The 17,359-nt window shown below is 41.3% G+C and overlaps 1 protein-coding gene across 1 annotated transcript; it reads right to left on the bottom strand.

Annotated features, from left to right (window-relative positions):
- Positions 1-282: 282 nt before the first annotated feature.
- lyar (Ly1 antibody reactive homolog (mouse)) lies at positions 283-12,637 on the bottom strand. Its single transcript, XM_046313121.1, has 8 exons — positions 12,065-12,637; positions 9,335-9,449; positions 9,139-9,246; positions 8,887-8,970; positions 3,744-4,092; positions 3,548-3,613; positions 769-854; positions 283-527 (listed from the first exon to the last, which is right to left on the bottom strand). Exons 1-8 carry the CDS (start codon positions 12,184-12,186, stop codon positions 390-392), a joined length of 1,068 nt encoding a protein of 355 aa, XP_046169077.1. The 5' UTR covers positions 12,187-12,637; the 3' UTR covers positions 283-389.
- Between the last annotated feature and the right edge of the window lie 4,722 nt (positions 12,638-17,359).

Here is a 17,359-nt window from a genome sequence, read left to right on the forward strand (position 1 = left end):
TAACATTTATTACGGAGTTCTTGAGTTATAGATTCTTTCTGGGGATTTTGAAGACATGAAATAGGCTAGTGTCTCATAGGGGAATAACATCATTAACCAAACGTGGAATTTTTCAGGAAGCACACCTCCAAGATGGAAATCTCATTTTCCTAATGAGCAACAGAAAAACATGTGCAAATTGGCATGTTCAGTGGCTCTTTACACTAAAGCCTGCATTGTTTCTAGTCTTAAAGAAACAAGACAGCATTGGTGTCCAATTAAAAGTCAGTAAAGGGTTATGACTTGGTGTTGAAAAATGATTTAATCTTTCAGATGACGTCTTTAAAATGACACGCATACCACTGAAGACGACGGTGAGTTGTTAAAACAGCCATGCTGGAATTCATGATCTACTTTACAAGTCTAACTTTGTCTTTTAATTCTCTAAACTTGGGGTTGCCTTTAATCTTCTTGTTGAACAGTGCGAGCAGCTCCTCTTCTGATTTGAAATTCCCCTCTCCGCTGAATGAGTAGTAAGCTGACAAAACCTGGAAGGAAAAATGAATAGTGCCATTAGTGAAAACAGTGACAATTACAATCATGACCATGTCATATCACTATTCTAGCCCTACAGGCATAATGTAAAATTGTTAAACATGCTGCTCCATCAGTATGTATGAACTATATTTGATCAAATGTACAAATAAAAGTGAGCTGCCAGAAAAGCTGACCTATAACTATCTTGTGTGACACACAATATTCATAGATGTCTGATTCAGATGAACATACCTTCTTCCTGAGTTTTTTCACCGCAAGTCCTTCTTCAGGAGATTGTTTTAAGACTGCCTTTATCGTTCCTTTCCAATTGAACTTTCCTGGAAGTCAAACAAGAGCATTAGCTGATCATGACATGTTGGCGCATTGGACACATGCGCCAACGAGAACAGGTGTAGACTTCACAGTTACATGCTGTCTTACGAGTCCATTCCCAACAGTGCAGCGTTAAAAAGTAAGACAAATAAAAAATGAAATAGTAGCACAAAAACAATAAAGACGCTATATACAAAGTGTACCAGTACAGAGTCAATGTGTAGGGGTATGAGAGAGTTGAGGTACAGTATTTACAGTGCATTAGGAAAGTATTCAGACCTTCTCTTTTTCCACATTTTGTTACGTTATAGCCTTATTCTAAAATTGATTAAATTGTACTTTTTCCCCTCATCAATCTACTACAATACCCCATAATGACAAAGTAAAAACAGACTTTTAGAAGTTTTTGCACAAAAAAAAAACTAAATCTCACATTACGTAAGTATTCAGATCCTTTAAAAAGCAACAAATCCCCTTGAAAACAGCCTATTTGGCATGGATACGAGTCAGAAACTGTTACTTTGTACTTTGTTAAAGCACTTTTGGCAGCGATTAAAGCCTCATGTCGTCTTGGGTATGACGCTACAAGCTTGGCACACCAGTTTTGGGGAGTTTCTCCCATTCTTTTCTGCACATCCTATCAAGCTGTCAGGTTAGAGCGTCGCTGCACAAGCTATGTTCGGGTCTCTCCAGAGATGTTTGATCGACTTCAAGTCTGGGCTCTGGCTGGGCCCCTCAAAGACATTGAGACTTGTCCCGAAGCTACTCCTGTGTTGTCTTGGCTATGTGCTTAGGTTCATTGTCCTGTTGGAAGGTGAACCTTCACCCCAGTCTGAGGTCCTGAGCAGGTTTTCATCAAGGATCTCTGTACTTTGCTACGTTCATCTTTCCCTCGATCCTAACTAGTCTCCCAGTCGCTGCTGTGGAAAAACATCCCCACAGCATGATTCTGCCACCACCATGCTTCACCGTAGGGAGGGTGCCAGTTTTCCTCCAGATGTGACGATTGGCATTCAAGCCAAAGAGTTCAATCTTGGTTTCATCTGACCAGAGAATCTTGTTTCTCATGGCCTGAGTACATTAGGTGCCTTTTGGCAAACTCCAAGCAGGCTGTCATGTGCCTTTTACTGAGGATTGGCTTCAGTTTGGCCACTCCACCATAAAGGCCTGATTGGTGGAGTGCTGCAAAGATGGTTGTCTTTCTGGAAGGTTCTCCCATCTCCACAGAGGAACTCCGGCGATCTGCCAGAGTGACCATCATGTTCTTGGTCACCTCCCTTCTCCCCCAATTGCTGAATTTGGCCCGGTGGCCAGCTCTAGGAAGAGTCTTGCTTGTTCCAAACTTCTTCCATTTAAGAATGATGGAGGCCACTGTGTTCTTCGGGACATTCTATGCTGCCAACATTTTTTGGTACCCTTCCCAAGATCTGTGCCCCAACACAATCCTATCTCGAAGCTCTACAGACAATTCCTTCAACCTCATGGCTTGGTTTTTGTTCTGACATGCACTGTCAACTGTGGGACCTTATATAGACAGGAGTGTGCCTTTCCAAATCATGTCCAAACGATTGAATTCACCATAGCCGGACTCCAATCAAGTTGTAGAAACATCTCAAGGACGATCAATGGAAACAGGATGCACAGGAGCTCAATTTTTTGTCTCATAGCGAAGGGTCTGAATATTTATGTCAATTAGGTATCAATTTTTGTATTTTTTTTAACGCATTTGATAACATTTTTACACCTGTTCTCGCTTTGCCATTGGGTATTGTATGTAGATTGATGAGGGAAAAAATGCATTTAATCCATTTTAGAATAAGGCTATAACGTAACAAAATGTGAAAAAAGGGAAGGGGTCTGAATACTTTCCTAATGCACTGTACATGTGGTTAGAGGTAAAAGTGACTAGGATATATAGTAAACAGAGTATCAGCAGTGTATGTGAAGTGTGAAAGTGTATGTGTGAGTGTGGCGTCAATATGAGTGTGTCTTTTGTGTGTGTAAGCTTATGTAGTGTGTGTGTTGGAGTGTCAATGAGTGTGTGCGTAGTCTAGTAAGTGTCCTTAGTGAATGTGCATATAGCCAGTGCAATGGAGTCAATGTAAAACAATTAAGATAAAGAAATAAATAAGAGGGGGAGGTTCAATGTGAATTGTAGCCATTTGATGAACTGTTTAGCAGTCTTACTGCTTGGAAGCTGTTCAGGTACCTTTTTGGGTCAGACTTGGCGCTCCAGTACCGCTTGCTGTGCGGTAGTAGAGAACAGTCTATGACTTGGGTGGCTTGAGTCTTACTACATGCATGACAATTTAAAATTGAAGGTGCTTTTGTCTGATATCTGATAATCACTGTTTCCAACTATTATTGAAAGCACATTTATGTAGGCCTACTCTGCAGCAAAGGGATGTGTCAACACTGTCCCCTGGTGGCAACATTTTGAAAATGTAAAAAACAGAGGTAATGACCTAAGTCCAATGTGCGTCCCAATTCTCCACTCTTCTCAAAGTGTGCACCCTTCTCGGGCATGGATTTAACAAAATTGAAAACTCCCTCCAGCCAATGCTTTTCAATCCATGAAAGGGCCATGTGCAAGTGCACACTTCGGGAAAAAAATGTGGTGAATTTGGATGGAGCCCAAGTCTTTTCTCACTATGAAAACTATGCAGGACAATGAGCACATTCCGAGAATAACTGGTACCTTTGGAACTTGCTTCTCCTGCAGCACCCTCTGCCTCCTCCTCAGCCGCCTCTGTATTTTGGTCATCTGGAAGGTAGAATAAAAAGAAACTGAATCAAAGACTAATGTGCATTTTCCAACAGCAAGTGTGAAGAAGAGCAGAAACGCAGTGTCACACTCACTTGAGAAAAGAACCCCTTGAAAATGTGTTATATACCTTCGGAACTGTCCTTTTTACTGGTCTTCCGTTTCTTGGTGGTCACCTCTCCTCCAGCATCGTGGCCTTTTTGCTCCCCATCTTCCTCAGAACTCCTCTTCCTTTTCTTGTCCTTTCGTTTGCCTGCGCTTGCTTCCTCCTCCTCGGTGCTATCGTTCTCCGGGGCTTTCTTTTCTTTCTTCCCGCTTTTCTTTTGTCTTGCCTCTTTGCGCTCACGCTTGTTCAACTTCTTCTTCTCTGGTGGTGGCTCCTCCGATGTGCCATTCTGATGGCTCCCATTAGTCTCGGTCTTGCTTTCAGCAACAGACTGCCTGGGTTCCTCAGTCTGATTCGGGGCTTCGGGAGCCAGCTAAAATCAAAAGTTTATTCATATAACATTGCTTTGAATTATGAAAATTAAATCAATTGCTTTAGTTAACGTCACATGATTTGTAAAAATACACATGGATTCTGTTTAATATATCATATCAACTGAGTGGACAAAACATTAGGAACACCTTCCTAATATTGAGTTACACCCCCTTTGCACTCAGAACAGCCTCAATTCGTCAGGGCATGGACTGTACAAGGTGTCGAAAGCTTTCCACAGGGACGCTTGCCCATGTTGACTCCAATGCTCCCCAAAGCTGTGTCAAGTTGGCTGGATGTCCTTTGGGTGGTGGACCATTCTTGATACATACAGGAAACTGTTGTGTGAAAAACCCACCAGTGTTGCAGTTCTTAACACATAAACCGGTGTGCTTGGCACCTACTACCATACTCCATTCAAAGGCACTTAAATCTTTTGTCTTGCTCATTCACCCTCAGAATGCACGATATATCGGTAAGCATATTGGAATCGGACAATATTAGCTAAAAATGCCAACATCGGCCTGATGTCTAGATTAACGTCGATGTGCAAAATCAATGTCAAAGCTGACTAACCTAGTCTGCTGTGTGGATCTATTTTTTTGAAGTTTCAAAGGAAGTTGACGAAATGTCCATATGCAACGTCTGTGTTGCTATTTTTTCCCGAGGATGGGAGAAAGTGAAATCTGTCAATACCACAAACCTAATTACTCATTTGAAAGTGAATCACCCCCAGACAACTAAACAAGTTCAAGTCGAGCAGTCATTAGAAAGAGAGAATTCAAAGACTAAATCCATTAACGCCAAGATAACCTAATTCATTACCCTTAACCGTTATCTATCGTGGATGATGTTGGCTTTCGCCGAATGATTGAGCACTTCGAGCCCCGGTACACACATCTAAGTAGGCGCTATTTTTCAGATGTTGCCCTACCAGAGTTAGATAGTATTGTTGAAACACACATCCCTGAGCTACTTGCTATGGGCGTCACTGCTATTAGCTTCACGACTGACATTTGGACCAGCGACGTCAGCCCCATGAACATGCTGAGTCTGACAGCACAGTGGGTCGACGAGAATTTCATACTGAGGAAAGCCGCATTGCATGCTCAAGAATGTGTTGGTTCTCATACCGCTACTGCCATTTGAGAACATGTTTAAACTAGAGGTCGACCGATTAATCGGAATGGCCGATTAATTAGGGCCGATTTAAAGTTTCCATAACAATCGGAAATCAGTATTTTTGGGCGCAGTAAAAAAGAAAATATTTTTTATACCTTTCTTTAACTAGGCAAGTCAGATAAGAACACATTCTTATTTTCAATGACGGCCTAGGAATGGTGGGTTAACTGCCTCATTCAGGGGCAGAACGACATATTTTCACCTTGTCAGCTCAGGGGATTCAATATTGCAACCTTACAGTTAACTAGTTCACCAACTACTTTGCAGACAAGAGTTCAGTGTGTCAAATCGGAGGGCATGCTGTCCAGTCCTCTGGCAGTCTCTATGGGGGTGCCACAGGGTTCAATTCTCGGGCCGACTCTTTTCTCTGTATATAACAATGATGTTGCTCTTGCTGCGGGCGATTCCCTGATCCACCTCTTCGCAGACGACACTATTCTGTATACATCCGGCCCGTCCTTGGACACTGTGTTATCTAACCTCCAAACGAGCTTCAATGCCATACAACACTCCTTCCGTGGCCCCCAACTGCTCTTAAACACTAGTAAAAACCAAATGCATGCTTTTCAACCGTTTGCTGCCTGCACCCGCACGCCCGACTGGCATCACCACCCTGGATGGTTCCGACCTAGAATATGTGGACATCTATAAGTACCTAGGTGTCTGGCTAGACGGTAAACTCTCCTTCCAGACTCATATCAAACATCTCCAATCTAAAATCAAATCTAGAATCGGCTTTCTATTCCGCAACAAAGCCTCCTTCACTCACACCGCCAAACTTACCCTAGTAAAACTGATTATCCTACCGATCCTCGACTTCAGCGATGTCATCTACAAAATAGCTTCCAATACTCTACTCAGCAAACTGGATGCAGTTTATCACAGTGCCATCCGTTTTGCTACTAAAGCACCTTATACTACCCACCACTGCGACTTGTATGCTCTAGTCGGCTGGCCCTCGCTACATATTCGTTGCCAGACCCACTGGCTCCAGGTCATCTACAAGTCCATGCTAGGTAAAGCTCCGCCTTATCTCAGTTCACTGGTCACGATGGCAACACCCACCCGTAGCATGCGCTCCAGCAGATGTATCTCACTGATCATCCCTAAAGCCAACACCTCATTTGGCCGCCTTTCATTCCAGTTCTCTGCTGCCTGTGACTGGAACGAATTGCAAAAATTGCTGAAATTGGAGACTTTTATCTCCCTCACCAACTTCAAACATCTGCTATCTGAGCAGCTAACCGATCGCTGCAGCTGTACATAGTCTATCGGTAAATAGCCCACCCAACTTTACCTACCTCATCCCCATACGGTTTATATTTATTTACTTTTCTGCTCTTTGGCACACCAATATCTCTACCTGTACATGACCATCTGATCATTTATCACTCCAGTGTTAATCTGCAAAATTGTAATTATTCGCCTGCCTACTCATGCCCTTTGCACACAATGTATATAGACTCTTTTTTTTCTACTGTGTTATTGACTTGTTAATTGTTTACTCCATGTGTAACTCTGGAACGTCTGTTCACACTGCTATGCTTTATCTTGGCCAGGTCGCAGTTGCAAATGAGAACTTGTTCTCAACTAGCCTACCTGGTTAAATAAAGGAGAAAAAAAGAAAAAGTCCAATGCAATAACGACCTGCCTCTCTCTGGTTGCACTCGAATTCAGTAATCCAAGGTAATTTGCTTGCTAGCATTAAACTTATCTTATAAAAACAAATCAATCATAATCACTAGTTAACTACACATGGTTGATGATATTACTAGATATTATCTAGCGTGTCCTGCGTTGCATATAATCTGACTGAGCATACAAGTATCTATGTATCTGACTGAGCGGTGGTAGGCAGAATCAGGCACGTAAACATTAATTCAAACAGCACTTTCGTGCGTTTTTCCAGTAGCTCTTCGTTGTGCGTCAAGCATTGCACTGTTTATGACTTCAAGCCTATCAACTCCCGAGATGAGGCTTGTGTAACCGAAGTGAAATGGCTAGCTAGTTAGCACTCGCTAATAGCGTTTCAAACATCACTCGCTCTGAGCCTTCTAGTAGTTGTTCCCCTTGCTCTGCATGGGTAGCGCTGCTTCGAGGGTGGCTGTTGTCGTTGTGTTGCTGGTTCGAGCCCAGGGAGGAGCGAGGAGAGGGACAGAAGCTACACTGTTACACTGGCAATACTAAAGTGCCTATAAGAACATCCAATAGTCAAAGGTTAATGAAATACAAATGGTATAGAGGGAAATAGTCCTATAATTCCTATAATAACTACAACCTAAAACTTCTTACCTGGGAATATTGAAGACTCATGATAAAAGGAACCACCAGCTTTCATATGTTCTCATGTTCTGAGCAAGGAACTTAAACGTTAGCTTTCTTACATAGCACATATTGCACTTTTACTTTCTTCTCCAACACTTTGTTTTTACATTATTTAAACCAAATTGAACATGTTTCATTATTTACTTGAGGCTAAATTTATTTTATTGATGCATTATATTAAGTTAAAATAAGTGTTCATTCAGTATTGCTGTAATTGTCATTATTACAAATACATTTTAAAATATATATATATATATATATATATATATATTGTTATTCACAAATCGACCGATTAATCGGTATCAGCTTTTTTGTCCTCCAATAATCGGTATTTGCGGTGAAAAATCATAATATACATTTACATTACATTTAAGTCATTTACGCTCTTTCACAAATCATTCACCTTATTACATCAGTGGGACAGTATAACAGCTAAAACTTTTGTCCTCCAATAATCGGATTATTTGCGGTGAAAAATCATAAGTTTTCTGGGCTGAGCGGGAGCTGTACTTCCTCAGTGGTTTGAACCTTGTTTGGGTTGGAAACATGAACACACTCCTAGCTCCACTGACTCGAGAAATAAGCTCATCAACTGCATCTGCAGCAGACGTGATACCCTCTGACATGGCATTAAAAAGCCTGCTCAACAAAACTGCAGACACAGACCGTGTTGTTAAAACTTGCAAAAGTACTCTACAAGAGGCTGTGAACAAGCGATTCAGTGGCATTCTCTCTGAGCCTCTTTACTGTGTCGCCACCATGTTCGATGCTAGGTACAGGGACCACTACTTCGAAGCAGACAAGAAACAGGGTTTACGTGAAATGTTACAGACAGTTGGACAAGATGGAAAAAGACACAGTGACAGTGCACACCGAGAAAGAGGACCCACGACAGAAGAGGCCACAGACAGACAGAGCTGAAACATCACTGCTTGACATGTATGATGAAATTCTGGTTGAGAATGAAACGACTGAACAACGAAACAGCACAGCAAGTAAGTGAAAGAAATAGGTTTTGATTATGTTTTACTGGTAATAGGGACATACGTAAATGCCAACAAAATAACCTTTAGCCTGTGTGTGTGTTTCAACTATTTAACTGTACTAGAATGCTTAAAAGGCTGCTTAAAAATGTAATATTGGGTATCGGTATTGTGGTTTTTGGCAAGGAAAATATCAGCATCGGCCAAAAATTATAATATCGGTGCATCCCTAGATAAGAGTTTGCTAAATGACCCTAATGACCCTATGACCCTATGTTAACACCCTTCCTTTAAGAGATACTCACGCTGCTGGTTGCTGCTGAAAAGATGTCCCACACCTGGTCATGCAGCGTGGGATTGTGGATCTTCAGACTGTTCTTCATCCAGTTCTGATGGAGTGAGCACCACGTGACCGCATTATTACAACAGAGTGATTTAACATTTCAGCAAGCCAAGCATAAAATAGCAGTAAACGGACACTGCGGTCCAGCACAAAGTCACGCACCACTGACAATAAACGGACCATAATATCCTTAGCAACCATAGAAATAACCAACCTGGAACTTCGACTTCTTTCTTGGGACGTTGTCATACGAACTGACTTGATTTAGAACATCTTTCAGCTTGGCACCGATTCCTGGTTTGTTCATGGCTTCTTGGATCCTCTATGGAAAAATCTCATCCATTAATCATCTACCCCACAAAGTGCTGAGAAACAAAAAAGGGAACTCAGATGAACGATCTATTTCTCACTTGAATCCATTGTTGCTGTTTGACATCCCCTTTGTTGGACTTAGCCTCATAGCCCTTGCCCCCATACTTCTGATCCTCGCTGATGCATTTGATGTGGTTCTTGTAGTCATTTCCCCTGTTGGGGGAAGACATAGAATAGCTATGTACCCATCATAATCATTTACCTGTTCAACGTGTGATGTTGGCTTGAACCAGTATATGTGTTTGAGACAAAGCACAGATTCAAACTCCCATTCACCAGCTCTGCAAGTGTTACGTCAAAACACGTTTGTTGATCGCAAAATATGGAGTTTCACTAAGCAGCCATCTTCATTTACTCCAATTACGGCCAGTATCTATCCCAATACCTAATCAGTTTAGTCCTAGTAATACGGTGCCTATATAAAGTATTCATACCCCTTGACTTACATTTATTTTGTTGTGTTATAGCCTGAATTCAAAATGGATTCAATAGATTTTTTCCCTCACCCAACGACACACAATATCTCATAATGACAATGTGAACCCGAGATAATACACGTTAGAATCACATTTGGCAGCAATTACAGCTGTGAGTCTTTCTGGGTAAGTCTCAGAGCTTTGCACACCTGGATTGTACAATACTTGCCCATTATTCTTTTAAAAATTATTCTGTCATATTTGTTGATCATGGATAGAAAACCATTCACCTCTTCACATACATTTTCAAGCACATTTAGGTTAAAAAACAATTCACTCCAGTGTAGATTTGGCCTTTTGTTTTAGTTTATTGTCCTGCTGAATTAAATCTCCCAGTATCTGGTGTAGAGGTCAACCGATTAATCGAACGGCCGATTTCATGTTTTCATAACAATCGTCATCGGCATTTTTGGACACATATTATGGCCGATTACATGGAACTCCACGAGGAGACTGCATGGCAAGTTGACTACCTGTTATGCGAGGGCAGCAAGGAGCCATGGTAAGGTGCTAGCTAGCATTAAACATGTCTTATAAAAAACAATCAATCTTATTAACACAATCACTAGTTAACTACACATGGTTGATGATATTACTAGTTTGTTTATCTACCTTGTCCTGCGTTGCATATAATCAATGCGGTGCCTGAAAGTGTGTCACTTCTCTTGAGTTCAGTGTAAGCAGAGTCAGGGTATATGCAGCAGTTTGGGTCGCCTGGTTCGTTGCGAACTGTGTGAAGACCATTTCTTCCTAACAAAGGCCGTAATTAATTTGCCAGAATTTTACATAATTATAACATGACATTGAAGGTTGTGCAATGTAACAGCAATATTTAGACTTGGGGTTGTCACCTGTTCAATAAAATACGGAGCGGAAAGAATAAACGTTTTATTTTTGAAATGATAGTTTCCGAATTTGACCATATTAATGACCTAAGCCTCGTATTTCCGTGTGATTATATATTATAATTAAGTCTATGATTTGATATTTGATAGAGCAGTCTGACTGAGCAGTGGTAGACAGCAGCAGGCTCGTAAGCATTCATTCAAACCAAACTTTCCTCCGTTCACCAGCAGCTTTTCGCAATGCTTGAAGCACAGCGCTGTTTGACTTCAAGCCTATCAACTCCCGATATTAGGCTGGAAATACTATAGTGCCTATAAGAACATCCAATAGTCAAAGGTATACGAAATACAAATGGTATAGAGAGAAATAGTCCTATAATAACTACAACCTAAAATCTCTTAACTGGGAATATTGAAGACTCATGTTAAACGGAACCACCAGCTTTCGTTTGTTCTCATGTTCTGAGCAAAGAACTTAAATGTTAGCTTTTTTACATGGCACATATTGCAATTTTACTTTCTTCTCCAACACTGTGGTTTTGCATTATTTAACCAAATTTTACAAGTTTACTTATTTATTTGAGACTAAATTGATTTTATGTATTATATTAAGTTAAAATAAGTGTTCATTGTTCATTCAGTACACATTTTTAAAACACATATTTAACCCTTTTTTAAGGTAGCACAACACTGCCTTCATACTTCCATTTGTTTGTTTTTTAAACCAGTAACGGTTACCTTCAGACTAGTCCCGTGACACACCATCGTGCCAGCAGCATACCACCCTGCATACCACTGCTGGCTTGCTTCTGAAGCTAAGCAGGGTCGGTCCTGGTCAGTTCCTGGATGGGAGACCAGATGCTGCTGGAAGTGGTGTTGGAGGGCCAGTAGGAGGCACTCTTTCCTCTGGTCTAAATAAATATCCCAATGCCCCAGGGCAGTGATTGGGATACATGTTATTAATTAACTTTCTATTATTTCGTATACTTTCTTTCTCTGCCTAGTTTGGAAGGGCCCGTAAGTAAGCATTTCACTGTTAGTCTACATCTGTGTTTTACGAAGTATTTGATGAATGCAATTAGACTTTTATGTACTTCCAAATAAGGTCTAAATAAAAATGCACAAGCAACCTAAAAAGTGCCTCTTCGGCAGCCCCAATACATACATTTTTATTTAGACCTGTTTTGAAAGTACATATCAGCCGTAACGGGAGTGAATTAAGATAGTTACTCAGCGAAACTCCATATGTAGTGATCAACGAACGTATTTTAACGTTATAACGCTTACACAGCTAGTGAATGAGAGCTTCAATCTGAGCCTTTTGGGCGTTAGAGGTGTCTAAACGCACAGACAGATACTGGTTCAATGTTGGCTATGCAAAGCAAGCAACCAAACTGCGATGTACCCAACACAGCAAGAAGGGAAAAAAACATTCACAAGCACTTACCAAAAGTCTTTCCCGCAGTCAATGCATGACAAAATTTCACATCCACGGCACATGTTCACATGTTTTTCGACTTGGGCTTTCTTTAGTGATTCACCACACGCATTGCACGTGAAGAAGACCATGTTGGACTAACGTTAGCTGATACTACCGTTCTTTTAAGTCTCAATGAATACTACCAACTAACACAAGTCAATGAACTCAACAAAATAAATTCCTTTTGGACAACGTTGCCTTGTTTGCTCTATACTATGCCAAATTACGTTTTAATCGATACAGAGTGAGACACATGGCATGGGCCAACAATTCCTGAACTAACTTACCGGGCGGTAGCTAGCGTACGTTAGCCGGCTATCTAGCTTACTCTAGTCATGCAAGGAACAAGCTTGTTACTTACTAAGTTACAACGGCATTTCAAACTAACATTGTGTCATATTAATTATATAAAGCTACTACACAGGTCATTAGCTGTAGTAGCAATACAAAGACGTTGGGGGAAAAAACCCATGTAGGTTCGTCAGTGCAAAAGTTTTAAAACACGCGATTTCTTTCAAGCCAGGAAGTGTTACATTATTTACCTTCCGGAAAGGCGGCAGATGGTTTTGAGGAGTTCCATTTCATGGCATGAATCTTCAATATTTTCTTATGGCCCTGGTGCCAGATTCACAAAACCTTCTTAATTAATCCTCCTGTTGTGTTCGTTTTATGTTAATTAATTATGTGTTCCCGGTCCAAAATGACCGCCCCATTATAGCTGATTATAAATCCATAATGATACATATATTATTACCTAATGTTGTGTTAGATCTTTTTAATCAACTTAAGTTCTTGTGAACATTCCAATTTTAAACTTCTATTTGCTATTTATGGCCTGTAGACCTCATTGACCTGAGCATTTTTTAGTAAAAAAAGCATAATATATGGATTATTTTGACTATAAAAATACTCAGATGAAATATATTGTGCTATTTATCATAGACTACTTTGTGTCAACGTTTAATAAGGACATTTGTTTTGAAACCATTTCAAATGTTTAAATAGTGGCACAAAATAACATCTGTTGTGTTCCTGGTCAAAACTGACCGGTATGATTTTATAAGTAAAGAAAGGACATAGGCCCAAAACTACACATGGAAACTTTACCATTATTACAAAATGAATGTCTGAACACATTAAAGAACAACAGTAACAATAACAGTATTACTAACAATAACAAAAACATCCAAATGTTTACAATCTGTCAATCAATGGTGGTTACATTTTGTGTGTTCTCATGCACATGTTGGACAATCCCTGGTGGTTGTTGCATGTGCCTTGCAAATATATGCACTGGATTTATGGCACATAATGCTCGTTTTGACATCTCTTTTGCACCTCTTCCTTTAGTCTCTTCTGTCTCTGGTGGCCATAGATCTTGCTTCTGGCCCTTGTATATCTCTCACCAATCCAGCCGAGGATGGTGTTTGAGGAAGATGTTGACGCCTTTGAATGAGGGGTGCCACCATGGCTTTCCCCAACTCTTCAAGGAATAGTCTCCTCTTGAAGAATTTCCCCTGCTTTCAGCCTGAATTCACCTTCATCCACACCACAAGCGCGTTGTAGGCCGACACATCTAGGATGTTGAAGAACACCACCATGGGCCAACGTGCCGTCATCCTCTTACAAGAGTATGTGTCAGTAACCTGTAAAAGTGGAACAATCAGTAAATAAAATAATGACTACATGCAATTGATACTTCATGTCTTGCATGGTAACGTGACAAATTGCATCAAGTGAATATTTACATATTCAAATGAATAGAATTCACTCCATATTGTTCACAAATTCAATGAGCATTTCACCAAACAACAGCATGTCTTATTTTTTATGGTGCAGATAAAACAATCTGGTAATAGAAAAAAAAGTACGAGACTTGAAAGATAAAAAGTAACATACCTTATCAAATTTGTCAACTCCCCCTTTGTTCCTGTTCTAATCGAAGACAGCGTTGGACTTCTTGTCCTCCCTGGTACTCACAGCGACATCCCTGTGCAGAGTTGTCATCAGAAGCACGTTCTTATTTTTCTTCGGGCAGTAGTACATGAGTGTGTGTATCGGTGAAGGTAAATTGAGAGGGAAAACGATCCCTGTCCTTGGTAGTGAATAAGGCAGGAGGCAACTCAGGCTTGTTCCTCCTGACCGAGCCCACCATGGTAATTGTTTGGGGGAGTAGCTCCTGACCATGAGCATATGAGGTGAAGAAATTGTCAGCAGGTATCCCGGTGTGAACCTGCATGTTCCAGGCATAACTTTTCCTGGCATCACATGCTGCCCATATCTTTATTCCATATTTTGACGGTTTGCTTGGCATGTACTGTTTGAATGGGCAGTGTTCCCTAAAAGCGACCAGACACTCATCCACTGTGATGTCTGGACTTGGGTTATAGATGAGTGGCAGCCACTCCATCCACTTGTGCCAAATCTCTCTGATCGCTGCCAGCTTGTCTTGTTGACGGAGGCCTGGTCTTGTATCACGGTTGTCGAAGCGAATCACCCGTGACAACACGTGAAATGTCTGGAGTGACATAGTGGCAAAAAAAATTGCCCGATCAGACTCTGCATCACATAAACTGGTGGTAGATTAGTTTCTGGATCTGTACCAACCAGCCAAAATCAAGAGACCCACGTATGCTTGGATGTCTGTCCGGTGTACCTCCTTCCAGTTGTCTTTGTAAACGCGTTTCCTCCAAGTTTCTCATGTTTATCACTATAGTTGCGATTGACTCTGTCAGGAACAGCTCGAAGCAGGATTTTATGTCATCAACCTGGGATATGGCGTATCTCGATGGCCCTGGGGTCATCCTGATAACATTTTCAGCCGACAGCCGATCTCTCAGGTGGGGATGAAGACCAGGACAAATTCCCATTCTTTGACCGGAATGTAACAACAACCTCAGCAGGGCCCTCTTCCTCATCACTGGATTGTTCCACATCGGTAGTCTCTTGGTCTTGATCATATTCGGTATTGCATTCAACTTCTGACACTTCCTCCTCTAATGTATCTTCATTGTCAGTTTCCTGGCTTCTCTCCTCCTCACCAGTGTCATGATCAAAGATATGATCAAGAGCCTCACATACAGTATATCGTTTGGTCATTGGGCTGCCACAGAATGAATTGTGAGCCAGACAACAAAAAAGCTTTATATACCAGAGCTGCGAGAAAAGTTCCATATATTATTGAAACAATGTTGCGATTGTTTGTGAGAATGCCAACAGGTGTGGTTCCCGTGGGGGAAAGATTATTTTGGGGAAAGGTCCCCTTGGGTTTTGCCATGGAAGCCAAGAAGGGGAGTGAGGTGTGTAATGTGTGCTCAAACACACATGCATGTGGGGGTCTGGGAGAAGAAGTGTGTCCATCTGATGAATGTGCATGTGCCTGAACTCAATTTTATACACTAATTGCAGTCTCACCAATTCATTTCTAATGATAGTAATTTTTGACCGGGAACACCATAGGTGTACAAAAATTAAATAAAACACCCAAAATGTAATGAAAATCATCTAAATATATTTTGTGTGTTCAGATACCCTGTGTGGACAAAGTCATGGAACCATATGGCAATCAGATTAAATCAACTACATTTTTCAGAGAGAAAACATGTAAATAGGTCCAATTCGACTGGAAAACAACAGGGGGGTTAAGAAGAAATGTCTTCTTAACAGGCATTTCCCCTTAACTATAGACTTAAGAAGGAAGTTAAGCAAAGTTGCTATTCCTCAAAAAGGTTATTGGACATTTTGTTGCGCTGTTTCTTATGTTTCTCCTTAAGCAAAAAGTTCATGGAAATGTTCGTAGTTCCAAGACAGCCAGGCAGTGAGAGAAAAAGCTAATGAAAACATTTTTTTTAACTCACTCACAAAGCAAGGGGCACCACCAAGCAAGTGGCACCATGAAGACCAAGGAGCTCTCCAAACAGGTCAGGAACTAAGTTGTGGAGAAGTACAGATCAGGGTTGGGTTATAAAAAAAAGATCAGAAACTTTGAACATCCCACAGAGCACCATTAAATCCATTATCAAAAATGGAAAGAATGTAGCACCACAACAAACCTGCCAAGAGAGGGACGCCCACCAAAACTCACCGACCAGGCAAGGAGGGCATTAATCAGAGAGGCAACAAAGAGACCAAAGATAACCCTGAAGGGGCTGCAAAGCACCACAGCAGAAATTGGAGTATCTGTCCATAGGACCCCTTTAAGCTGTACACTCCACAGAGCTGGGCTTTACAGAAGAGTGACCAAAAAAAAGCCATTGCTTAAGATCTAAAGGTCCCTGGTTCGATCCCGGGTTTCGGCAGCAGATCGGTGTCAACCATTTTCCACTAAGGAAAGAAATAAGCAAACACATTTGGTGTTCACCAAAAGGCAGGTGGGAGACTCCCCAAACATATGGAAGAAGGTACTTTGGTCAGATAAGACCAAAATTGAGCTTTTTGGCCATCAAGGAAACCGCTATGCCTGGCGCAAACCAAACGCCTCTCACCACCCCCACAATGATGCATGGTGGTGGCAACATCTCGCTGTGGGGGTGTTTTCATCAGCAGGGACTGGGGAACTGGTCAGAATTGAAGGAATGCTAAATACAGGGAAAGTCTTGAGGGAAACCTGTTTCAGTCTTCCAGAGATTTGAGACTGGGATGGAGGTTCACCTTCCAATAGGACAATGACCCTAAGCATACTGCTAAAGCAACACTTGAGTGGTTCAAAGGGAAACATTTAAATGTCTTGGAATTTTAATTTATAATTTATTTAACCAGGCAAGTCAGTGGGGGGGGGGGGGGTTTGAACTCACAACCTTCCGGTTACTAGTCCAACACTCTAACCACTAGGCTACGCTGCCGCCCTAGAATGGCCTAGATAAAGCCAAGACCTCATTCCAGTTGACTGAAAGATTGCTATACACCATCTGAACCCATCCAACCTGAAGGAGCTGGAGCAATTTTGCATTGAAGAATGGGCAAAAATCCCAGTGGCTAGATGTGCCAAGCTTATAGAGATATACCCCAAGTAACTTGCAGTTGTAATTGCTGCAAAAGGTGGCTCTACAAAGTATTGACTTCGGGGGGGTTAATAGTTATGCACGCTCAGGTTTTCTGTTTTTTGGTCTTGTTTGTTTCACAATAAAAAATATTTTGCATCTTCAAAGTGTCATGTTGTGTACATCAAATGATTACAAACCCCCCAAAATCCATTTTTATTCCAGGGTGTAAGGCAAGGAAATAGGAAAAATGCCTAGGGGGGTGAATACGTTCGTAAGCCAC

The sequence above is a fragment of the Oncorhynchus gorbuscha genome, linkage group LG18, assembly GCF_021184085.1.
Source record: "Oncorhynchus gorbuscha isolate QuinsamMale2020 ecotype Even-year linkage group LG18, OgorEven_v1.0, whole genome shotgun sequence".
Taxonomy (NCBI): domain Eukaryota; kingdom Metazoa; phylum Chordata; class Actinopteri; order Salmoniformes; family Salmonidae; genus Oncorhynchus; species Oncorhynchus gorbuscha.